Source organism: Myotis nattereri, assembly GCF_964212035.1.
Source record: "Myotis nattereri genome assembly, chromosome: 14".
In the NCBI taxonomy this organism is placed as follows: Eukaryota; Metazoa; Chordata; class Mammalia; order Chiroptera; family Vespertilionidae; genus Myotis; species Myotis nattereri.
The window spans coordinates 28,566,742-28,592,545 of record NC_138089.1 but is presented as its reverse complement, the minus strand read 5'-3'; the positions used below and the strand labels follow the sequence as shown (position 1 = coordinate 28,592,545).

The following is a 25,804-nucleotide window of genomic DNA, read 5'->3' as shown; positions in this document are numbered from 1 at the left end:
TGAGCTAAACCTGACAGCCGTTCCTGCCCTCATGCAGCTGACATTCTAGTGGCGAGACACAGACACTAAAAAATAAATATACTAAGTACATTATATAGTATATTATAAAGTGGTAAGTGCTATAGAAAAAATTTTTAAAAAATTGAGTAAAGGGGATGGGAAGTGCCAGGTCACAGTATTTAGTAAGGTGGCCAGAATGGGCCTCACAGAGAAGACACCATATGGACAGAGAACTGAAGGCAGAGAGGAATTGGCCATGTTGAGCTCTTGGGGAAGAACATTCCATGCGGAGGGAACAGCCAGTGCAAAGTTCTCAAGGCAGGGGTGTGCCCGGCCGGTTGAAGAACAAGTAATGAGGCCAACACCCACGTGCAAAGCTGCATTGTTCACAATAGCCAAGAGGTGGGAACACCCCCAGGGTCCACCAATGGATGAATTGGATAAACAAAATGCAATGAAATATTATTTGGCCATAAAAAGAATGAAATTGGGGCATACACTACAGCATGGTTGGACCTTTTCCATCATGCTTAGCAAAATAAGATAGACACAGAAGGACAAATACTGTATGATTCACTCACATGAGGTACCTAGAACAGGCAAGTTTACAGGGACAGAAAATTGAATAGAGGTTACCATGGGCTTGGGGGAGGGGAGATAGGGAAGTGGGTGTTTAATGGGTACAGAGTTTGGGGGGGGGGGAACACGATGAGGAAAAAAATTTGGTATAGAAAGTGGTGCTGGTTATACTACAGTGTGAATTTATTTAATGCCACTGAATTGTACACTTGCAAATGGTTAATATGATAAATACTATATTGTGTTTATTTTACCACAAGAATAAATGGTAATTAGGCCAATGTAGCTGGAACAGAGGGAGCAAGAGAGGGAGTTAAGGAAGATCCAAGAGATCAAGGGGAGAGGGCAGGTCCTGGATATTGTAGGGACTTTGGCCTTTACTCTGAGTGAAGTGGGGGCCTGGAGAGAGTTTGGAGTAAGGGGAGAACAGGATCTCACCTCTGGCTTCGGCGTTGAGAAGAGATTCAGAGGACAAAAGTGCTAAGTGTGCTTGGCACACAGTAAATCCTCAGTAAGTATCATGTCGAGTGCACCTCCTTTGGAAGGAAACACGAACTCTACTAGTAATAGTCATTGCCTCTGGGGCGGGGAGCTGGTGTCTGAGGGAGACCTCCTTTTCACAACACATTGTGGGCTGTGTATGCAAGGTGAGCAGAAGGCTATGAAAAGCCTAGTTAGCCACCAGGGGGCGCCATATGGCCACATAAAAATCATGCAGACACTCTAGGTTTTCAAAGCCAAGGTGGTTGTGCTGGTTCATGTCTAATACCTTCCAAGGCTCCCACCTGCTGTCTAGCAGAGGAGGGTGAGCATCCCACTGGCCTGGGCCGGGAGAGTCAGTTCCTCCTACCAAGCCCCTGCACTGAAGACTCCATTCCCCTTTCTCTGGCAGGGAGGAGCTCAACTGAGCAGTCAACGACAGTATGGAGCTCAGGTGGCATGGCACTGGACTGATCTTGTGCCTTCAGCAGGGCTCTTTTCCCTTGGGAACCCACCCCTAAGCCTGCTTTTTCCACAGCTCTTTCATTCGAATAAATGGCAGGTGCTCCAGCCCAAACCCTTGAGGTCATCTTTGACCCCTCTCTTTCTCTCACAGCTTACTTCTAATCCATCAGCAGGTCCTGTCAGCTTTTGCTTTGAAATGGATCTAGAATAGGCCCACCCCTCCTCACCTTGCTGCCACCCATCTGTCTCTCACCTGGATAACTGCTGTAGCCCCCTCCCTGTAATCCCTGCCTCTGTTCTCACCCCCCAATCCCAGCCTCTGCTCCCCATGTCCCTCCTCTGCCTAGTACACTCCCATGGCTCCCACCAAAGTCCTCACAATGGCCCACAGGGCCTTGCATACCTGGCCCTGTAACCCGCCCCCCCCCCCCCCCCCGCCCCGACTCATCTCAGCACCTTCCCCAGGCCCAGTATACAGGCACAAGGGCCTCCTGCTCCTGTTCTCACAGGTGGATGCTCCATCTCTGCTGGTCCCGTGCATGGAATCACCTTCTCCCAGATTCCTAAATGCCTCTCTCCCTCACCTCCTTAGGCCTCTGCATAAATGTTACCTATCAAAATAGCACAACCCAGGCAGGTCAGAACGGGCTTTCTCACATGTTTGGGAGTTGACTGGTCTGGAGTGGTTTTGACTGGAATAAATTAAATGAGCTCTCCTCCATGTGGTCTCTCATTTTCCAGCAGGCCAGTCCAGGTTTATTCATAAACGGATAGCAAGCAGAAGCATGCATAAACTCTTGAGGCCTAAGCTCAGAATCATCACACTGTCACTTCTAATGCCTTCTAGCCTTCTATTGGCCAAAGCAAGTCACAAGACCAGCCTAGATCCAAGGATGGAGAAATAGACCCACCTCTTTCTGGGAGGAATCACAAAGGGGTAGGTGTCAATTTGCAGGCTACCATAACAAAGTACCACAGACTGAGTGACTGAACCAACAGAAATGTATTCCCTCCAAGTTCTGGAGCTAGAAGTCCAAGATCAAGGTGTCAGCAGGGTTGGTTTCTTCTGAGGCCTCTTTGCTTGGCTTGCAGATGGCTGTCTTCTCCCTGTATCTTCACAAGGTCTTCCCTCTGTGCATGTCTGTGTCAAATTTTCTCTTCTCATAGGGACACCATATTGTGTTAGGGCCCACTGTAATGACTTCATTTTAATGTAATTACCTCTTTAAAGACCATATCTCCAAATACAGTCACATTTTGATGTCTCAGGAGTTAGGATTTCAACATATTACTTTTGGGGGAACACAGTTCAGCCCATAACAGGTAGAGACTGTGACTTTTTTTTACTGTGACTATTTTTGTGTTCAATCTACCACAAACACCTAGCTGTATCCTGAATAAAATGATGACCCTTCAAGGTGGGTGTTAATCACCAATTCACACATCCGGAGCTGAGCTGCCAAGAGGGTAAGTGACTTGTGGAGCCAGTATGGGAATCTTGGTCCTCTTGACTGAAAGACTCTCTCATATTTTCTTTTCCCCATGAAGGGTGTGTACTGGGGCAGGCCCCAGGCTGGACACAGGTCATCGGGAAAACCAGTTGTTCCTCTTTTATAAAAAAATAAAAAATAAAAATTTTCCCATCACCATTTATCCCCTCTATGCCCTCTCTACCTCCAGTTGTTCCTCCTGAACAGGCTGATGTGAGAAGCAGGGAGGGGGCCAAACACATGGTGTCTTCAGGCTCCTTCCCTCCACCCTGCCTCATGGTGGAACAAACACAGAGAACACCCAGGTCTCCCTTCTCTTGCCCTGAAAACATTATGGTTATTTCTTGGAACTGTGAGCCTTGAATTCAGGATGCCAGGTGCACTGTCAAACCCCCCTGTACCACCACCCCCCCATCCCAAACAGAGGTGGCACTTCATCTATGGTGAGTCCCTAGGTACCTATATGTTTCCCCGGTTTGTCACTCCACTAGACTGTGAGCTTCTCAAAGGAATGACTGCTCTCTTAGTCACATGCCAGTCACGTCCTAGCTGTGAGATCTCGGACAAGTTCTTTAACATCTCTGTGCATCCATTCCCTAACCTGTCCAATGAGAGTAATAAGGACCCTCCTCAAAGGACTGTGTGAGGATTGAATGAGTTAATACATGCAAAGCACCTAAGACAGTAGCTGACCCAAAGTCAGCACTCAATAAATGTGAGCTATTGTTATTTTTATTATCCTCCAGTGCCTTACATAGGACCTGGCCCAGGAATTATTTGCTGAATAAAATAAATTGATAAATTATGAATGACCTTCAAGTTCACAAGCAGAAGATTGGTGCTTGAGGATGGGTAAACCTTTAGCTACGACAAAAATAGGAACGTCACCAAGTGCATTAAGCATTTTAATTAGAGCCTCCTCCATGCCTTGGTGCTGTCTGGTCGCTGCCTTCGCTGCCTTCGCCTCCTATTTTTGTTTGGCCTGGGCAGCACTTGGAGGATCAGCATTTGGGCCGTCATCCTCTGCCGGCTTCCTGAGCCCCTGCGCCAGACCTGGTGGCCTCCCACATGCCTCCCAGCCGCCTGCTTTAAATAGCCTCCGCTTGCTAACCGTTAATAGGAAGCCTGGAGCAGAGCTTATATAAGCGGGCCAGGCTCTTACCCCATTTAGCTGAGAGACCCCAAGCCCCCCAGCAAAGCTCACCAGAGTGGGCCCTTGCGGCTCCTCCCGCCACCAGGGGGCGCCCGACATTTGTCTTCTCCTGAGAGGCTCAGAGGAGCTCTGGGACCCACTCAACTGTCCCTGGTGGAATTTATGATGCTGGTCCCACACCCTCAGATTGATCTGGAACCAACCTAGGCCTCGGGATTTTTTAATGCTCCCCATTGTGAGGTTGATGTTCAGCTTAGTTTGAGAATCACAGCCCGAGAGCCTCTGCCTTCCTCTGCCAACTGCTGGCGGGCTCTTTCTAGGTGCCAAGCACCAGTTTCCCCTTCTTGACCCACTTCTTACAGGCGGTAGGGGCATTTCCAAGCTTTTGAGTTGTCCCTGTGCCTCCTGTACCATTTCCCCCGTCTACAAACTGAGTGTTATTTACTTTGAACACAACTCACTTTTAAATTTTAACCACATTCTGTGCAGATATGAAATTATGGATTGGATGTACTTGTTTGTTTTCTTTAATATGCATTTAAAATAAATGCTAAACTGTTAAAAGTTAGACCCATGTACCACTCAGAATCATTCTTTGCAGAACCAGAGGTACATTTACCACATCTGGGAGGGAGTGTGTGGGATCAGGGAATAGAGATTGCCCTCTGGGGTTGCTCATACAGGGAGGCATGGGGGTCCTCTCCCAAGTCAAGGACAGCACATACATGCTGAAAATGCTTAGACTATCTCAGAACTCTAGCTTTGTCTGAGAGTGTCCAGCCCTGTCCAAGCAGAAGAGATGCAGAATTGGGGTGGGGGCACCCAGTGTTTGGGTCATGGGAGACCCACTATCCTCTGGCGTCAGCGAGGGTAGACCCAGAAAACAAATGTTTCTCTGAGTTTCAGCTGAGAAGGTGCTTTCTGAAGATATCTTGGCTTTCCATCCCATTCCTAGATGCTGGGCCCTGTGAGAGAGCCAGGCTGAGTGTGCCCAGGGCAAGTAGGAGGCCATGAAATCTCCAAAGGAGCCAAAGGAAGCTTCATGGGGGCAACTTTGCAGCAAGCGAATGGGGTCTAGGGGCCCAGAGGACAGAGCAAGGACTCATAGGACATCATGGGGCACTCACAGGGCACAGGTCTCAGCTCAGAGAGAGCAAATACTTTCTTCCTCGCAGAGCTGTGCTGGTTAAGAAGGTCATTCCGGAGGGAATAAGATCCCCATCCCTGGAGGCAAGCATGGACTGAGGAAACAGGGAGAATTTTCCTACCCTCCCTTACCTTTAAGGGTCTTTGAATGCTAAGCTTCTGTGACTCCAATTCCCTGACGTGAGTCCTGCTTCCTCCGCCGCTGGTGGGCGAAATGTGAGAGAAGGTGGGAGGTATTTTCTTGCCTCCATGCCAATCTCCTTGCCTCCCAAAGAAGAACTTAGGTGGGTGGAGAGCCCTGAACTGGAATGATTGGGGAGGTCCTTAGGGTCATCTAGCATCAAAGGTCATTGTTTGGCATTGACATAGGAACTTGGCTTTGCAAAAGCACCTTCAGGAACAGAGGAGATGGTGGGAGCTCTTGCTACCTCCAAGCCAATGCATCTCAAGAGTGATGTGGGTTCTTGGGCAGTACAGTGGCTTCTGACTCAGGCCTCCTGAACAGTTTGGGTCTCCAAGATATAAAAAACTGCTATGAACTTTTAATTTAAACCATGTTTAAAATTATGTAGTTTTCACATGGCACAAATTCAAAAGGTGGGTGAGATCATTTAGTGAAAAGTGAATTTCCCTTTCTTACTTGCTCTCCATGGCAACCACCAATCCTTGGTGTCCTTCAGAAATAGTCTGCAAACATGCAAACAAATACATACATCTCTCATGAAATGGGATTTGAGCACCTAATAAGTATAAGGGTGGGGGTGAGGACACACAGGCTAGGGAATTAGACAGGCCTAGGCTCACACATCAGCTGGTAATATTTGGCCGTGTCTACCTGCTAAGAGCAAATCTTTGCTTCCTGGGGACCAGATCATTATTTTGTGATCTTTTTGTATGTTTTTTCATATAATTCTCACTCAGGGTCCTCTGAGAAGCAGACACGAATATGGAGTTAGACATGAAAGAGATTTATTGGGAAAAATGCCTGTGAAGGAAAATGGGGAAGGAAATAAAGTAAGGTCACCAGACTAAGCAAACAAAAATATGGTACACCTAGTAAATTGGAATGTTAGATAAACAATGAATAATTTTTTACTATAAGTATGTCCTGTGCAAAATGTCCCATGTATACTCACATTAAAAAATTATTTGTAAAAAAAATTTATTTGGTCCTGGCTGGTGTGGCTCAGTTGGTGGAGGATTGTCCCATGTACCAAAAGGTCGCCAGTTCAATTCCCAGCCAGGACACATGCCTGGGTTTCGGGCTTGATCCCCAGTAGAAGGCATGCAGGAGAGAGCGATTGATGTTTCTCTCTCACATCAATGTTCTCTCTCTCTCTCTCTCTCTCTCTCTCTCTCTCTCTCTCTCTCTCTGTAAAATCAATAAAAACATATAAGAAAGAAAATTATTTAGTCCAGCCAGGATGGTTCAGTGGTTGAGTGTCGACCTATGAACCAGGAGGTCACGGTTGGATTCTCAGTTAGGGCATGGATTGTGGGCCAGATCCCCAGGAGGGGGTGTGCAGGAGGCAGCCAATCAATGATTCTCTCTTATCCTTGATGTTTCTATTTCTCTCTCCCTCTCTCATCCTCTCTGAAATCAATAAAAATATATTTTTAAATTATTTGTTGTTTACTGTCATTCAAATTTAACCGAATATCCTGTACTTTATCTGGAGGCGACTGAGAGAGTCTCCAGACCACGCACGATGCAGTCTGACCCCTGGAAGAAAGGAGGAAAGGCGGGTGGTGTGATAGGCTGGCAATGGCCCCCAAGATGCCCATCCCTGGGACCTGTGAATGTTACCTTAGATGGCAAAAAGGGCTTTGCAGATGTGATTCAATTAAGGACCTTGAGATGGGGAAATTATCCTGGATTATACAGGTGGACCCTATATGTAATTGCAAGGGTCCTTATAAAGAGGGGCAAGGAAATAGAAAAAGGAAATGAACGGTGTAAGATGAGGTCTGTGGGGAGTTCTGTTTCACAGAAAGGGGCCTGTTGCTCAGTTGCTTAGTCGCTCAGCCGCTGGCTGGGAGCCGCTGAGCCAGTCAGTGACACTCCCCATCCCTGAAACCCTCAGCGGCACGTTTTTATGGCTGCCATAAACCACACCCTTCTTCTTCTCATTCTGCCACAAAGAAGCCAGTGCACAGAGAGGTTAAGAAACTTGCCAAAGTCACACAGCCTTTAAGTATTGTTGCTGGGATTTGAATCTAAGTAGTTTGACTTTAGAGTCCACACAACTTAACCACCATTTTAGAACGCTTTCCTCACGCACCTTTGAATAATAAAAAAAAAAAATCTGCCTCAAACCGCTTTTGGAATCAAGTAGAATGTATTTTAGAAATAGGTTAATTAAAAATTAATATCCGGGGCTAGAAATTATGTGGGGAAATCTGTACTCTCAAATCTCATGCCCTATAGGGGGAATATAAATTGAGTACAGCCTTTTGTAGAGCAATTGGCAGTATCTACTATTTTAACTGCCTGTGTCTTTTGCCCCAGTAATTTTTACTTTCATGTGTTTTGTCCCACAGAAACGCTCACATCTACACAAAGACAGGAACAAGACTGCCCATCATGGTATTATTCATAATGGGGAAGCACTGAAAATAACCTAATATCCATCAGTAGGGGAATGCAAGATGATTATGATGCATCCACGTATCAACCTTCGCACTGATTAAAAAAAGAGCAGGGGAGAGCTCTGATGACTAACTTGAGGGTGTCATGTCAGGTTGTGGTGTTAAAAGAATCGTAGGCCAAAGAGCAGAGTAGAGGGACCGGGCGGGCATTTATGTAAAACAACAGGAAACAACAATGTGAGAGTGTGCGTGCGTGTGATGTATGCAAGTGTGCAAATGCAGAGGCAACTGCTGTTAGAATTTGTGTTTACGTCTGGACACTCAGCACGAATCCTTTCACACTTGATACGTACTGAGTGTGCCAGACACTCTTGACTGTTTTGCTCTCTGCATCTCTTTTCAACTCAGAGGCTAGAGGCCCTGTTCCTCTGGTGTTTCCCTGTGTGGCCCTGCATGGGTGGCTTGTCCCCACTCATCATGAATCTTCAGGAGCTAGATGCTTCTTCCTGTGACAGCTGCCTTCTCAGAAAGCAGCACTCAAGGGACTATCCAGGAAGCGAGCCCCCAATTATACAATTAGGTCACATGGGTTCAAAGACGTATTTGCCATGTGATGGTAGGCAACTTGTTTAATCTCTCTGAGCTTCCACACGGAAAGCTCGTGTGGAAAATGGGAATAAAGCAGGATATATCCCATAAAGATTGTTGGGTGTTGGAATATATCTGAAACACTTAACACATTCTTTGGAGTAAATGTTCATTTTCAAATGTCAAATTTTGTTATTATTAATCACCCGTTCACTCGTTTTCTAAACTAACATTTGTTGAGTGCCTACTACGTGCCTGCCATTTGCTAGTTCTCAGAACTGTAAAACAGAAATTAAACGACTTGTTCTCTGTATGTCACAGGCTGGTTTGGAGCCAATGACCACAAGAACTTCCTAGTATGAATGGTTAGTAGATTTCAGAAGTGGAGGGCAGGGGATTGAGGCACACGACTCTTCTAATCATAGGAGAACCTGGTTCAGAAAACATTTGGACTACTGAGACCCTCACAGCTTTCTGAACCACAGGGGCGGGGTCCTGGGCAAGAGAAGAGGAGAAAAGAAATACTTTTCCAGACAACACTTGCGTGTCTGAGAGGAGCCACATGAAATTTACAGCTTTCCTGAACAGGAAGTTTGCATCTCTAGCCCAGCAGGCCCCAGCCTGGAAGGATTGAGATAGATGAGAGGTTGATGAGAAATAAATGAGACAGGTGCTGAAATTTCTTCTTTGCCAATAAAAGAAAGTTACAATTTGAAATTGGTTGAGTGTCTCCAGCAAGTGGGAGAAGGGGATATGGTGGAGAAGATTCTCCATTACAACAACTCCATTAGCTGCAGGCACCCAGGGGAGCCAACCACTCAGCCAGGATCCTCCCTTTTGCAGCAGGTGCTGGGGCTGGGGCCATGTGGCAGTTGATAAAATGCGGCACTTCAAACGCTTACATCTAGTATGGTTCCAGACGACTGGATTCGACCAGTGGTCCTCAAACTTGAGTGTCAGAACTTCCTGGAGGGCTTTTTACAACACGAATCACTGGGTCCCAATCCTAGAGTTTCTGATCCGATCCAGTAGGTCTGGAGGTGGAGCCCAAGAATTTACATTTCTCACAAGTTCCAGATGATGCTGGACCAGGCTTTGAAATTCACTGCACTAGATAAACCCTAGGATTCTGGGCTAGATCCATCCAGCTCTGGCAGATGGGAGCCCAGGGGAGTTGCCTGATATAATGTGGAAGGTAAAGAAGATTTCCTGAAGGAAGAGGTACCTAAGTTAAGTCTAAAACTGGGATTTTCCAGGTCATAAAAAATTCCAGGCAAAGATGCAGTTTATTGGCTAAGAAGAGAAATAGTTTGGTCTGCACAGTGTGCCTGGAGGGGGTGAGTGGTGGGAGCTGAGCCAGGAGCAATGCAGCATCCATTTCACAAAGGGCCTGAATGACAGACCAAGGAACTTGACCTTTGTCCAGAGGGCTGGGGAGTGTTGCTCAGGGTTGTCAGCTCAAAGGTGACATGATCAGAGCTGACTTTTTAAAAATGATTTATCCGAAAGGTAGGAAAGTAGGTGTTCAGGTGTGATTATCTATTCTATGCCCTCCTTAGAGATGAGGAAACTAGGGAGTAGAGAGTATAAATAATTTGCCTAACACCATTAGGCTTGAAAATGGCAGAGCCAGGGGCCACCCTGGTTTGCCTGATATCAACAGCATACTTCTGCCCACCACCCTTAAGGGTTTGGAACACAGAGACCCAAGGGTCCTAATCCTGGCTCTGCCCAAACTCACTGGGGCCTCATGTTCTGACCCTCCCGCCCTTGGCCACTAGGAGAATCAACTAGTAAAGCATTACAGGTAGTTTATTATAAATGCAGCTCAGAAAAAGGGCTGGGGCTTGGGGCTGGGGAATCATGAGGGTGGGTAGGGGACAGTGCAGACAGGGCAGAAGAGGGGTCTGGAGGGCAAACAGGAAATCCCAAAAGCCAAGGAAGTCGGTATCTGGAGTTCACCAAGCAATGACCAGAGGTAGAAAAGAGTCCAGCTGGACCTTAAGAAATGTCAGTTGCCCTAACCGGTTTGGCTCAGTGGATAGAGCGTCGGCCTGCAGACTGAAGGGTCCCAGGTTCGATTCCGGTAAAAGGCATGTACCTCAGTTGCGGGCACATCCCCAGTAGGGCGTGTGCAGGAGGCAGCTGATCGATGTTTCTCATCAATGTTTCTAACTCTCTATCCTTCTCCCTTCCTCTCTGTAAAAAATCAATAAAATGTATTTTTTTAAAAAGAAAAGAAATGTCAGTTATCGACAAGAGTGGTTATGGCTTTGGAGGAAGGGGTGACAGGGAAACTGCACTACACAGTGATTGGAGCCCTTCCCAACATACCAGCAAGTGGTTGGCAGAAGGTAGGGTGGGAGAAAGGAAGGAATATTACCCACTTGAAAACATGCTAAAATAATGTGAAATATAAACTGCTAAAACTTGTATTAGAAAGAAACAAATGACCTGAGAAAACGTGGAATATAAACGTGGAATAAACGTGTAGGTCGCGACACCGTGGCTAAGAGCATAGGCTCTGGAACTTGGAGGCATGGGTTGGTGTCTGAACTCTGCTATGTCCCAGTTGTATGGTCTTGGGCAAGAGACTACCTCTTCGTGCCTCATTTTTCCTGTGGAGATAATTATAGTGGTTACCTCCTGGTGTGAAGACTAAAGAAGTCAAAATACATAAAGTACTTAGAAGAGTGCCAAGCACACAGGAATGCTATCTGTCAGTCCTTATGATAGTATATAGCAGCGCTTCTCAATCTTGCTCTCTGGACCCCTTTACGCTCTTAAAAATTATCAAGGACCCCCCAAAGAACTTTTATGTGGATTATAGCTATTGATATTTCCCATATTAGAACTTAAAATGAGAATTTCTAAAATGTTTATTTGTTCATTAAAAAATAACTAATTGGCCCTAGTCAGTTTAGCTCAGTGGATAGAGTGTTGGCCTGCAGACCAGAGGGTCCTGGATTCGATTCCGGTCAAGGGCATGTACTTCGGTTATAGGCTCCTCCCCAGTATGGGCCCTGAGGTTCATGCAGGAGGCAACCAATCAATGTGTTTCTTGCACATCAATATTTCTCTCTGTCTTTCCCTCTCTCTTCCACTCTCTCTAAAAATCAATGGAAAAATATCCTCAGATGAGGATTTAAAAAATAAATAAATAACTAATTGCCTAGCCAGTTTGGCTCAGCAATTGACTGTCAACCTATGTACTAGGAGGTCACGGTTCAATTCCCAGTCAGGGCACCTGCCCGGATTATGGGCTTCATACCCAGTGGGGAACGTGCAGGAGGCAGCTGATCAATTATTCTCTCTCATCATTGATGTTTCTATCTCGCTCTCTTTCCCTTCCTCTCTGAAATCAATAAAAATAAACATTTTAAAAAATAACTGATCCATTATGTGCTAAGATAAATAAAATCTTTTTTCAAAAAGTCAATTTAGAGAGAAGAGTGGAATTGGTTTACATGTTTACAAATTTTTTTAAATGTCTGACAGTAGAATATACCTGGATTCTCTTATGTGCTTCTGCATTTAATTAACAGATTTAATTTGGGTTGAAGTAGATGAAGGAAACCTGGCTTCACACAGCTATGTAGTTAGTAAAGTGAAGACCTTGTAGATCCCCTAAAATGGTCTTAGGATCCTAGGGGTCTTCAGAGCAACATTGAGAAGTGCTGGTGTATATAAAGCATGAGAGCCAGCATTCTACAGCTGTTCAACTGTCTGGATATAAACCTCAAATGTGTGGGAAAATCACCTAACCTCTGTGCCTCAGTTTCCTCCTAGAGAGGGCTGAATGACTTGCTTCCTGAGGAGTGGTTAAAGTAGTGCTTGGCACATAGTAAGTGCTCAGTAAACACTCACTGTTATGATTATTAGTTCTGAGTCTGGCATTAGTAAGGGCTCCTTTTCCTTCCTAGGCCAGGCACCCCTTTCGAGATAATGTTCAACCACTCTAGAATGGCCTGGGTTCTGCGCTCCCCAGAGCTGCCCTGAGACCCTGTGCATCTCCCAAGGGAGACTGGGCTGAGCCCAGCATGTGCCCTGTGCCATCTTTCTGGCCACAGGCCCAAAGAAGCTGTGCCTGGGTGTGCCTGCCGGCCTCTGGCACCTCAGCTGGGTGTACCTGTGTCGCTACTGGGAAGCTCTCCTCCCCAGCAGCTGGTGATTAGGAAGTCACTCCTCATAATGGCCGAAGCCTAATCAACATGCCAATAATTACCAGGCCCAGAACGTGGCCGCGATTCAGGAAAGCTGATCCCCAAAGATAAGAGTCACTTAAATTCTGGCATTGACCACGGGTCCCCTTGGTAACCCATAACTCTCAGCACGATTTCACCGCTCAGCTAATTGATGTTCTCCAAGGCAGTCAGCTCATACTGGCCAATCGAAATGGACTCTAATTGCCAACATCCTTCAGGTAAGAAGCCCCACATGTTCTCATGCCACCCAAGAGGCCGGAGCAGGAACTCTCAGTAAACCAGTCCTCTGATTGCAGTTAATTAATCAATATAAGGTTTGTAGAAAGGATTAAAGAACCTATTAGAGGAAGTCATGGTATTGGGATGTTTTATAGCAAAGTTTTGCTGAATTCATGAGAAGCTCCTTGAAGAAATGCTCCCCAGCTCTTTAAAGCTGCCTGAGTCAGGAACAGCAGGGGTAGAGGAGAGACCACTGGACTTGGGGTCTTACAGAACCAGGGTGAGCCCAGTGGTGCTATCCATGCAAGACATGCGGCTTAGGCAAGTCTCTTTACCTCCCTGAGCTACAAAGTGGGGGTACCATTGGTGGGTAGAGAATGCCTTGCATAGGACCCAGCACATAGTAGGTTCTAAATGGCAGAGCTGAAAACCGGCGCCTGAAGAGAACTGTTTGGTGCCCTCTGAAGGGTTTTAAAAGGCAATTGGGTAGATGTTATACTTGGTTGCAACATAAGCTGTCAGCTGTGTGGCCCTCTTTGGGGCTAGCTTCACAGGTTTGTAGTGACTGCATAGTGACCTACAACATTTGGATTTGCCACACCACCTTCCTTTTGGGCCCAGGAATCAGGCAGACCTGGTGGCAAATCTCAGCTCCACCTTTGCTCACTTGTGTGGCCTTCATTCACACACTCAACATTGTTTACTGTCCTCAATGCTGGAGCACAGTTTGGTGAAGGAGGGACCACTTATGAAAAAATCACCCAAGAAGACTGTGGCAGATGCTGCTAGTACCTCACCCTATCCCCCCAGTTCTCACCTGTGTGGTACGCACAATGTTTTCCTGAGATTCTTCACCTAAGGGCCTTCTTGTGGTCAGGACACAGGGCAAGCTAGAGGTGCCAGGGAGTTAACATCCTCAAGAGCAGCCCTCAACTCCTGATCAGTTGTCCCCGTGGAGTGGGACAACTCTGAGTCCTGTTCTATTAGTACGGTTTCCCAAGAAAAACCTGCTCTCTAATGCATGCCCATTCACTTCCTTCCCTCCCTTCCTCCCTCCCTCCTTCCTTCCCTCCAGACCAGTGCTTCCTGGGATCACCCTCCAAGTAAACTATTTGCACGCAAATCCTATCTCAGGGTCTGGTGCTCGGGGAACCCAACCTAAGACAGATACAATGACAAACTGTGATGGCTGCAAGGAAGGAGTGGGATGCAGTGCCGCATGCCACAATGTTGTCTGAAGTGACAACTAAGGAGGAGGAGGCCAGGAGCAGGTGGTAGCAGAGGAGCTGAAAGTAAATGGGTAGATTTGAGACGTATCCAGGACACGGTAAAAGTTAGATGATAGGGCATTAGAGCCGTACAAACAACCCCCAAGTTTCAGACTCATTAGAGTCTGAAAAAGTCACTTAGAAAAGTCACTTTACTTCTTTCTTAGTTACCTTTTCTCTAAACAGGGGCGACTATGATGGACAATTCATTCATTCATTTACATATCACCTACAAAATGCATTTCCTAATGTCTGGCCCCAGAGGAAATGTTTGGGAAACATTTATTTTTCTTTTATCTTCCAAAGCTCAAGCAAAATGCCCCTTTCCCCAGGAAGGCCTGGTTTGAGTCCCCAATCATAGCTTTTGTCTTCATTTTGCCTGCCAGGTCACACAGACTGTTGATTCCTGCCACAGAACGATGTTGATGACAAACCTAAACCAGACCAGCTCTCTCACCAAACCAGGCAAACTCAAGGCAGGGTCCTGAGGTGGCCTCCAAGACCTATAGCTCCACCTCAGCCAGCTTTGTGTCTTCCAGAATGCCCTTCCTTTTTCTAGGCCTCAGTTTCCCTGGGTGTCAAATGGGCTCCAGAGTCCCTGTTCACCTCCCAAGCTTGTTCTGAGGTGGGGGCAGTGGAGAAGACTTTTCATGTCCCCAGGGTCCCAGGTTCCCTTCTCAGCCGAGCTGGGGAGCTCTTAGTCTGGTCCCCTCTCAATGCTGAAAAGGGAAACCCCACATCAGCCAAGACAGAACCGCAACCACAGAGCTCCATGATTATCTAGATGTGTTTTATTATCATTAGGAGGATTATCATTGACAAGGAGGAGGTATCTAGCAGGTTATATACAAGCCGCAACATCCAGGATGATGTTTACATATTCCCACATACACGTTTATCAACAACTTCCAGGGCAATGTTTACATATCCCACACACATTCACTCTGCAGCTACCACACAAAACAGCACCGCAGGGGTTCTCCACCTAAAATGCTTCCCCCAAGCAGAACACAGCTGTGGGTCAGGTGCCGCCACCCACACAAACAAAAAATACCACCCAAGAAAACCAAGGAGGGAAGGAGATCCTGGATTCTGAGGGCAAAGTTTACATGTGGTAACTCCTGACACACGGGGTGGGGGAGGGAAGCTAGATTTGGACATCACCACTTCAATTGCACCCCACCCTCACTGGCTGCTTGCCCCAGAGGCACTCTGCCCCTCTCTGGGAATACCTTAGAAGATACAAATCGGTCATCTTAGCCAGGACTAAGGCATGGAAGCCGGCCTTCAGGGTAGGCGAGGATCTCTGGGGTCTGCCCCCTTGCCAGTGATACAAAATGAAGTAATATGGGGTTTTAGCTTCTGGGATGGCCTTTTCATGTCCCTGAAGGAGGGGGGCAAGCAAAGCCAGGGGTTTGGGTATGTGCATAGAGGGGGGGGCTCAGGTTTATTATTAGGGATCTAAGGGGAAGGGGAAGAGGGGTCACAGAAGGGTAGGGTGCACAGGACTCAAGATATTCTTAGACCCCAAACTCGACTTCACAGGAAACTGGGCTCACTCCTGCAGGGGCTCCCTGGCCCAGGCCGCCCGCCGTCCAGGGTGCTGTCGCTTCTCCTCAGGCCTCTGGCCCCTGCTCAGGTCATCCAGGAGCCCCAGCAGGAGGCTGGCTTGACCACAGTCTCCCTGGAGCCCACACGGGCCTCCCAAGGCTCTCTTGCCCGGATGCTGGCGTTTCTCAGGCATCAGCTCTCCCTCCTCCTCTTCTTCCTCCTCCTCTTCCCAGCTCCTTTGGGCCTTGGGGTCCACCAGCCGTCTGCCGGGGTGCTGCCTCTTGGTGAAAGTATACCCCAGCCAGAGGGAGCGCCGGCCAGGGTGCTGCCGCTTCTGCGGGGTCACATCCACTGACCACGCAGCTGCGTTCTCCCATGGGCCTGGATGCTGCCGTTTGTGGGGCCCCACAACTCCTCCTTCTTCTTCCTCCTCTTCAACTCCCTCTTCTGCCTCCTCCTCCCTTTTACCTGGATGCTGACGCTTAGAGAGCCCATTGGACTGAAAGCTCTGGGACTCTGTGGAAGGAAAGAGCTAGTGAGGGATCCCGTGACCCTTGAGTGCCTACTCTAGCCTTCCTCCAGTCAAGGTAGAAATTCCTGCAGCACTCACCCAGGACTCACCCACACATATACTCTCACAGATGGTCAAAGGCATGACTTCCGGTTCCAGTCCCAACTCTGCCATTCCCTAGCTGTGTGACCATAAGCAACTCACTTAACTTCTCTGAGCCTCAGGTTTCTTTTGTGTAAAATGAGGGGTAATAACAGTTCCTATCTAAGAGGTTGTTAGGAAGGTCAAATAGTGTGACAAAGTATTTGAAGTGCTTAGAACAGTGAGTGCCTGGCATAACATAAGTAGTAAACACTCAGACTCTTTCTTCCCAGCACAGAATCTTCCCCACTGTGGGCATGCTTTCTGTGACGTATTCCCAGGACAGAGATGCAAGAGGAATCTGGTCCCAGGAAAGGGTCAACTCACGACCGGCCGAGGGTGCGGCCAATGAGAGTTTCTGAGCAACAGGCTGGATGACCGAGTCGCTCCCTCTCCTCTGCTCCGCCTTTCCCCTCAGCCCTCTCCTCAGCCTCATCTCGCCTGGGCAGCCCGGGTCAGACCCGCCTCTCACCTGATTCGCGATTTCCCTGGTCCCCTTGCAGCCGCTGGAGGTCCTCCCGGAGGAGGAGAAGGTGCCCCGCCTGGCGCAGGAGGTCCCTCAGGGCCGGGTGCTCTGCAGCCATCGCAGCCTCCTGCTGGTCCACCTCGGGCTGTGCGCGGCCTCCGGGGACACCGGTCAGGGTCAGGGTCAAAGCCAGGGCGAGCAGCAACCAAGGGCCAGGCATCCTGGCGGCTGGAGGACAGAGAGAGCATAAGCGCGCTGCGCCCCCTCCCAGGGAGCTGCACCTCCTCCTTTCCTGTCCCAGCGGGTCCCTGAGGCCGGAGTAGCGAACCGGGGCCGCAGGTGTCCTCACCTACAGAGTTGCTCCGAGCGCCTGCCCGCGCCCAGTCCTGCCCGCGAGGCCGTGGGAACCCCGCCGCGGCCGCCGCTCAGTGTGCGGCGTAGCCGGGCAGCCTGCGCCCGGGCGCACGCGGCAGAAGTGTAACCAAGGCTACGGCGTCGGCCCGACGGCCAGGGTGCTCGCTGCCCCCGCGCAGGCTGATTCCCCCGAAGTTCCCAGAGCCACATTTAATGCCCGCATTCCGCCAGCGTTCTCGTTCCCTATTTCTAATGATAAAATGCTTGTATGACTAAGCTAAGGAATCCAATTCTGGCCCTAAGATCCCCATTTCAACGTGAATCCCAGCGCTAACATTCTATTCTAGCGCCGAGACTGAGACGCTACGGCTACCAGAGCCCAACGCGAACATTCAGTTTCTAACGTCGGGCTTCGGTTCTCACTCCCAGGCGCTCCCGCGACGCCCCGCCTGCCTCGTTGCGCCGGGACCGGCTGCTGGCGGCCGGGCAGAGTGGGGTGGCGAGTCTTCCCGGCGACGCCCAGATGCAGGGACCTGAGTGCACAGGGGTGACCCCGCCAGGTGCCCGCGCCGTGGAAGATGGGGTACGAACGCAGCGCCCCACCTGAGCACAGATGCGGCGGCTTCTCCCGGGGCACCCTGGAGGGCGGGAGGAAAGGGCCCGCTGTCCTGGACGCCGCCTGCGGGAGGAGAGGGACGGAGGTGGTTACCTGTCCGGCACGAGCTCCCCGGAACCGGTCCGGGATCCTGGGGCTTCGAGTCCGGAGTTTCAAGGTCTAGAGGCGGTGGGTCAGGAGTCCCGGTCACCGGCGCCCGCTGCTCCGCGGGACCCGCGCTTATATCCGCGAGACGCAGCGGCGCTGGTGAGGTCAGCGGGGAGGGGTCGCGGCCACCGGGAAGGGGCGCTGACGGCAGCGGGCCCCGCGGGCACCCCGCCCGCCCGCCTTCGAGCTCCGCCGGAAATCTGGGGCGGGGGCAGCGGGGCGGGAGGGAGAGCGAGCTGACACACGCCGCAGGATGGGCTGCTGGTGCGGGGTCATTTCTGCACCCAGCTCTTAAGGCCGGTTGTCTAAGTAGGGGACAAAGACACACAGAGACACGGAGAATCACACACAAAAAGACGCGTGGGAGAGAATAGGAGATAGAGAAAAAGACAGAGATGCATCTAGAGAAAACCAGAGAGATACACACCACACACATCAGAGAGACAGAAAGACAGACCCAGGCAAAGAGGGAGAGGAGAGGGAGAAAAGGAGGAAAAAAGGGGTAGAGTGAGAGGGGGAGAAATTAGGGGACAGTGGGATCTGGGCTTTGATCTTGGTAGTCACCTCTGGCAAATGCCTCCCCCTCTCTGGGCCTCAATTTTCTTGTCTGTACAAGTGGGGAAAGGGACAGTTTTCAGAACACCAAAGCTGGTAGTGTGTGGGCCACCGCCCGTTTACAGACTGTTTTGTGTGATTCCCACAGGTGGTATTTTTTAAACCTGAATAACCAACATTTAAAAATCAGGAGAACTTAGGTAAAACGTGGATTTATGACTTCTCTTGAAAATCTCTTGGAGAAGAGGGGACCTTGCTTGGCCAGTGTGGCTCTGTGGTTGAACACTGACCTATAAACCAGGAGGTCGTGGTTAGATTCCTGGTCAGGGCACATGTCCTGGTTGCGGTTGTGGTCTCGATCCCAGTGGGGGGGGGCATGTAGGAGGCAGCCAGTCAATGATTTCCATCATTGATGTTTCTCTTTCTTTCCCTCTCCCTTCCTCTCTGAAATCAATAAAATTTATTTTTAAAAAAAGAGTGGACCTACACTTCCTCCTAACAACAGCCAGCTGGAGTTGAGCCTGGCTGACCCTGGTCACCATACTCTCCACCACTCCCTACTGTCTCCCAATGTGTTGCCCCAGTCACTAGGAAGGGACACTGGAGTTTGTGGTGGACTCAGGACCAGAAATCTGTTGGGGTCCACTCTACCCAAGCAAAGGAGGGGAGGGAATGTTGGGAGGAGAAAAGCACGGATGCCAAGGAGCTTGTCCCCCAATCTCTCCCCAAAGTCACATGATACCTTGGAAGAGAACCCTGCTACATCTAGTCCTGGGCACAGCCTCCAGCCTGAAGCATTTAATGGCTCCCTCGTTGGTTTTGGAGACACAGGAGTTAGCCAGGCCCAACGTAGAGTGAACCACATTTTTGACAGAACAATGTCTGTGAAGGTATCTCCTACCTCTGAACAATCTTAACATTATTCTGCCTCCATATCCCATATTTCTTCAGCCTAATGCTTGTATGCCCAGACCATGCTAGTGGTCTGGCAAGGAATTCCAAAAGCATTGAACTATTATTCTTTCTCTTGGTAGAGCACCCAATCTTCCTAGCACATCCACCACCTCACTGCATCCTCACATCACCTGGCAAGATTAATAAGGTAAAGGCCTTTAGTCCCACTTTACAGATAGGCACACAGAGACCTGGGGAGGCAGAAGAACGCTGAAGGGCAGAGATGGGAGGGAATTTTCAGATGACCAGCTAAAAGTCCTCTCCTCATTTTTACATGAAGAAACTGAGGCCTGGCGAGTTGGCCTGATGGGCTTCCCAGCTCCCAGGCGTACTTTGTGCCCACGTTCAGGTGATTGGCTGGGGCAGCTTGCAAACCTGAAATCCCAGGCTTGCTCTTCCAGCCAGATTCCAGAAGTTGAAGAATTGCCAACCTAGCTAAGCATTTAATCAGACAGACCTGCTATTTTTTGCACATACAATGGTGGAGGTGTAAATTGATACAACCTCTTTGGGCGGCAACCTGGAAATTTAACACATGCGTACCCTCCACAAGACAATTCCATTTCTCAGAATTCATCCTATAGATACCCACACCTACGCACGAGGATGTGTACACAGGGTATTCCGTGCAGCCTGGTTTATTGAAGCCACAACTGGAGGTCAGCCTGGCCGATGTGGCTCAGTGGTTGAGTGTGGACCCCTGAACCAAGAGGTCACAGGTTCGATTCTGAGTCAGGGCACATGTCCAGGTTTCTGGCTCGATCACCAGTAGGGGGTATGCAGGAGGCAGACGATTGATGTTTCCCTCTCATACATGTTTCCATCTCTCTATCCCTCTCCCTTCCTCCATAAAATTAATAAAAACATTTTTTTAAAAAAGCCAGAATTGGAAATAGCCTGGATATTTGTCCACCAGGTGGCGCCTGCTTGAATCAACTAGGTTCCATGTAAAACTATGAGGTACTATTGCAGCTTCAGAAGAATGAACCTTCTCCACATGTACAGATATGGAACAAGCTCCAGGAAAAAGTGAAAAAAAAGCAGAGTGGACAACAATATGTACATCTGTGTGGTGGCCTGGGAGACAGACTGGTAATGCAGAGACTCTGTTGGGGTGCACAAGTACAGTACCAAAGGAGAACTGGGGAGCCCAGACAGGGGAAGATAGTGCAAGGGGGCTCGCTTAGCGCTGTTTGATTTTTTTTGTCTGTGCAGCCTTACCTAACCACAAACCAACAAACAACACCAATAAATAAATAAATAAATAAATAAATAAATAAATATCTGTGTCTGAGGCTCAGGAGTGATAATAGTGGATGGATAGAAAAGGGTGAGGTAGCTGGAACATCACCTCCTGGTGCACCCATTTGATGCACTTCTATAATCAGGAATTTGAGTTGCCTGTTGGGAGGAGAGTTGCTAAACAGATTGGGGGACGGGGGACGCGAATGGGAGGAGGAAATGGAGTTCCCAGATAGCTCAAGGGAGCAGAGAGGATGATAGAGGTATCTGAAGTGTGCTCAGCAAGCCAACTCTCCCTCCCTCCCTCCTTCCTCTCTTTTTCCCTTTCTTCCTTTCTTCTTTCCCTCGACAAATATTCACTGAACTCCTAGTAACAGGACCTGCTCTAGACCTTGAGCACTGTATTAACCATGTCTTTCTGATACTTTGACCTTTGGGGTCTTGCTGACTCTGGAGAGACTGCCAACTCCCAGAGTTAGCCAGTTCCTAGAGGTAAGTAAGGAACTCATATGCAAACAAACCGATTTAGGGCCCACACCCCTACCACTCTCTAGGCTGCTATCTTCTTGCCCTAATCACCCAGGGCCAGGTATCAGGCAACTAGGGACAGCGCCTATGCCCCTGAGCTCACTGAAATTATTGAAACTAGATGATCCGGAACCTTCTGATCCCACCTGGCCTGTTCCTTCCTGCAGAAACCACAGTAAGGCTCTTGCCCATCTTTCCCCCCACTCCCTGCTCCCTCTGCCTCCTGATGGACCTTGGCGCTGCCCCATGTGGCCCCGCATGGTGTGGTTTGCCCCCTCCTCTTAGGAACTGTGAGTAATAAACTACCTTTCCAATACTAGTGATCTCTTGATCAATTGGCCTCATCATGCCTAAAAAATAATAAAACCCACATTTAAAACAGGGAGCTGAGCCCTGGCCAGGTGACTCAGTTGATTGGAGAGTTGTCCCATATACCAAAAAGGTGCAGGTTCGATCCCCAGTCGGGGCAGAGCACATACGGGAGGCAACTGTATAGATGTTTTTCTTTCACATCAATATTTCTCTCTCTCTCTCTAAAAAAAAATAAAAAATCAATAAAAACATATCCTCAGGTAAAGATTAACAACAAAACAGGGAGCTGAGAGTTCAGTCATTATGTTACATATGTTTTTTTAACTTTTTCTCTCTGACAATACAAATGTGTTTGTACTTTAGCTGCTTATCAGATTAATACTGCTATGCTTTTGAAAATGAATAATGGGATAGTTTAATGGTGAGTTTGTGCACTAATTTCTAACTTCCAGTTCCCTTCCCCACTGCAAAACACACACACACACACACACACACACACCTTCCTGCTGGGGGCCTGTTAAGTTACTGGGCGGACTCTGATGTTCCAGACCCAGTCTCCCCTAAGTTCTCTCTCAAAGCCCCTCTGCTTCCTGTTCTTTGTCAGCCCTGAGCTACCGAAGGGCCTGAAGCAGACCCTCCCAGGTTACCTTTAAATTTTTTTTTTAATATGTTTTTGTTGATTTTAGAGAAAGACAAAGGGAGGCGGAGGTAGAGAGAAACACTGACATGAGAGAGAAACATCGATAGGCCACCTCCAGCATGCACCCCTACCTGGGACGAACCTGAAACCCAGGCATTTGCACATGCCCCCGACTGGATGGAACCAGAAACACCGCCCCCTTCTCCCTACTTACCAATCCTCCCCCCCCTCCCCCCCGCACAGGATGACACCCAAACAACTGAGCCCCATTGTCAGAGCACCTCTTTTTGTATGGTATTTTTTAAATTAAAAATTTTGAGATCATTATAGATTCACATGCAATTGTAAGAAATAAGACAAAGAGATTATGGGTACTTTTCTCCCAGCTTCTCTTAATGGTTACATCTTGAAAAACTATATAGTACAATATCACAACCAGGATATTGACACTGATACAATCCTCTGACCTTTTGCCCATTACCCCAATTTTACTTGTGTGTGTGTGTGTGTGTGTACACACACACTCACATGAGAGCAGTTTGTTCTATGCAACTTTATGATGTGTAGGTTTGTGTATATACGACATGGTGGCTTTTTAATGACAAGAAATGGTACCTTTTATATACTCAGTTCTCTCCTTTATAGTCTGCTGTTATTGTCTCCAAGATCATAAAACTATCCCAGGAATTCAGGAAGATGAGTTCATTTCCTGTCTGCCCTTTCCCCATAGAAACCTACTCCAGGAATCTCTCTAATCCACAGATTCCCCCGTACCTACCAATTTCATCGATGCCGAATCCATTGGAAATGTTGCTGTTCTCATTTCAATCACTGATTTACTTCTTTATTCAACAAATATTTCCAGTATATACACAGGTGTCAAGCATAGTTCTAGACCCAGGGTGCACAACGCTTATGGGTTGGGGTGGTGTACAGTGTAAGAAAAAGGTGGGAAGGGGTCAGATCCTATGGGGCCTTGTTGCCATGGAGAGTAAGGAGTTTGAATTTTTTCTCAAGATAATGGGAAAATAGAGGGTTTAAGGTAGAGGAGAGATGTGATTCCTTTAATCTCTCAGACCATCCCTCTGGCTGCTTGGTGAGTGAGGAGTGTACAGGGGCAAGAAGGAAACAGCCCAGCCAACTGAGAAGCCTCCATGAAACCCTTGCCCCCGCCTCCCTCACCCTGCTCTGTCCACCTCTCCTCTCGGGCTCTCCTCCTGCTCTGCCGGACTGGGAAGTACATGAGTCTGCTCTAGCCCCATGCACCTTCCCCAGGTCTCCTCGTCCCCTGCAGTGTGCATGGCCATATGCATATGCCTCCCAATCAGCTTCTCCACAGAAAACTGCACAGTCCTCAGAAAGAGCCCCTTCCCTGGGTGATCCCTCTTACCAGCTGCAAGTGAGAGAAAGCACAACCTGAACTGGCATGGGCCAAATAAAAGTGGGATGTCACCAGCAGCATAGACTTAGGACTAGCGGCCGGATGGCCGAATCCTGAGGCTGGAATGGTGCCATGAGGAGCCTATCCCTTTTCTCCATTTGTTATCTCTATTTTCCTCTAGCTAGTTTCATTCTCAAGCTGAATACCCTCACAGGTGGAGAAGTGGCCAGAGGCATCCCCAGGATGGCATTTTCCCAGCTGAGTAACCCTAAAAACAAGAGTCCTTCTCTTTGCTACAAGTCCTAGGGTCAGCTCTCCTTGGCCCAGCCTGGTTCACATGCTCATTCCTGGACAGGTCCCTATAATTCAGATTGGCCCACCCTAGGGCTGGGGGGTGGAGTCAATCCCATTTAAACAGCATGGACTGAGGGGCTTCTCCAGAGGGGTTCACCTACTAAAAGAGGAGTTGAATGCTGAGCCGGTAAAACAACACAGGTCTCCTATGTACCCACTGCATGGATGAGGAAACCGAGACTCAGAGAAGGGAAGGCTTGTCTGCATCCCTCAGTGAATTAGCAACAACCTCACGACCAGTGCCCTACCCAGTGTCTTTCCCTCACACTGGCTGGATCCGGGTTTTCTCTAAAGGAACTAAAAGTAACCAAACTCTGGCTGGAAGACTGGGTTCTATCTTTCACCCCACATGCCATCCTCACCTGCAGGTTCTTGTTCTGGTCTTGGTGACCATAAATCGCCGTTAAAAGAGTATCATATTTTCTGGGAAACTTTGGGTAAGCCAGCCCCAATTAACATTAAGCCTCTGAGAAATGACCCTCTAATGAAGGGATCTCAGACACCGTGATGGGCAGGGTGACCAAAGGGACTCCAGGCAACTCTAGGCAGCTGCTACTTTGATTCCATCTAGGCCACCCTTGGTCACTGCTCAGCCTCCAGCAAAGAAGAGTTAATTCAATCTAGTTCCTCCAGGACACTTCAGTTCCATATACATTTATTGAGTGCCAAACTGCTTGCTTGTAGGCAATGTGATAGGTGTCGGGGAATATAGGGGGAACAAACCTTGTATGGTTCCATGCTGCTTGTAGGATCAAATTCTTAGCCTAGCATTTAAGTTTCTATAATTTTAGTACAATCTAGACTTCTCTCCTGACAGCTCTCTCCGACTCCATGTCCAGATCCCCCTCCACTCCCACCCGCCCCCAATATCAACCAATGAAACCCATCTTACAAACATTCTGTGCAATTACACACCTCTTGTTTTGGCCCCCCTCCTTACCTACTGCCTGCCACGTATGGGCCACTTACTCATTCTTAAGAGCCTACTGCAAATGCCCATTCATTCATTCATTCATCCTTTCATTTGTTCATTTAATAAACATTCCTGGAGCAAGTAACATGTAGAGTTTTAGGGTCCCTGAGAGGATCCAGACAGGAACACAGCTCTAAAGATGTTAGCAGTCTTGGAGGGGAGAAGAATGTGCCACATAAATTGCATTACAATGTACCATGTGTTCAAAAGCCCTGGAGTGGGGCCATAGATCCAGCCTGTAGGGTCAAGGATGGTTTATTGGACAAGTCTTGGAGTTACTTGGGATGAAAGCGCATACCTGAGGCTTTCTCTGACCACCCTGACTGGAATAGATGCCCATCACACTTTCTCTTTTTTTTAAAGTTGGATTTTTAAAAAAATATATTTTTATTGATTTCATAGAGGAAGGGAGAAGGAGAGAGAGATAGAAGCATCAATGATGAGAGACAATCATTGATTGGCTGCCTCTTATACACCCCGCACTGGGGATCGAGCCAGCAACCCAGGCATGTGCCCTGGCTGGCAATCGAACCATGACCTCCTGGCTCATACGTCAACGTTCAACCACGGAGCCACACTGGCTGGGCCACACTCTCTTTTCCTCCAGCCTTTATCGAGTGCAATTGGGTATTTCCTCATCCCTTGTTATCTGCCTTTCACACCAGAACCTCAGCTTCATGTGGACAGCTACTTGTTTCTTACTGTTTATCCAGTTCCTGGCACATAGATGACACTTAATAAAGATTTGCTAAATGAATGACTACATGAATAAGTGCTTTCAGCCTCGAGCAAGTGAGCACAAGCTGCCTGGCCCTGTCTTATGAGGCGAGAGAGCACAAATATTGCCTCCCCCTATCACCTCTGGACAACACATTAAAGAGTCAAAATATTTACCAG

The 25,804-nt window shown here is 48.4% G+C and overlaps 1 protein-coding gene across 2 annotated transcripts; it reads right to left on the bottom strand.

Moving 5' to 3' along the window:
* Positions 1–14,955: 14,955 nt before the first annotated feature.
* On the bottom strand, positions 14,956–18,159 carry TRH (thyrotropin releasing hormone). Of its 2 annotated transcripts, none has more exons than XM_081105667.1 (3): positions 17,915–18,159; positions 16,858–17,079; positions 14,956–16,249 (listed from the first exon to the last, which is right to left on the bottom strand). In XM_081105667.1, the coding sequence occupies exons 2-3, from the start codon at positions 17,069–17,071 to the stop codon at positions 15,738–15,740; spliced, it is 726 nt and encodes a 241-aa protein (XP_080961793.1). In that variant the 5' UTR covers positions 17,072–17,079; positions 17,915–18,159; the 3' UTR covers positions 14,956–15,737. The 2 variants fall into 2 exon arrangements, with proteins under 2 accessions (XP_080961793.1, XP_080961794.1); XM_081105668.1 differs by lacking the exon at positions 17,915–18,159 and adding an exon at positions 17,201–17,283.
* Between the last annotated feature and the right edge of the window lie 7,645 nt (positions 18,160–25,804).

Bases quoted from the DNA above. Each gene is read 5' to 3' on its own strand.
- TRH (XM_081105667.1), bottom strand. From the start codon at position 17,071: ATGCCTGGCCCTTGGTTGCTGCTCGCCCTGGCTTTGACCCTGACCCTG. The intron at 16,250-16,857 runs GTGAGAGGCGGG...TTCCTTCCACAG, and splicing joins CCAGGGAAATCGCGAATCAG to AGTCCCAGAGCTTTCAGTCC.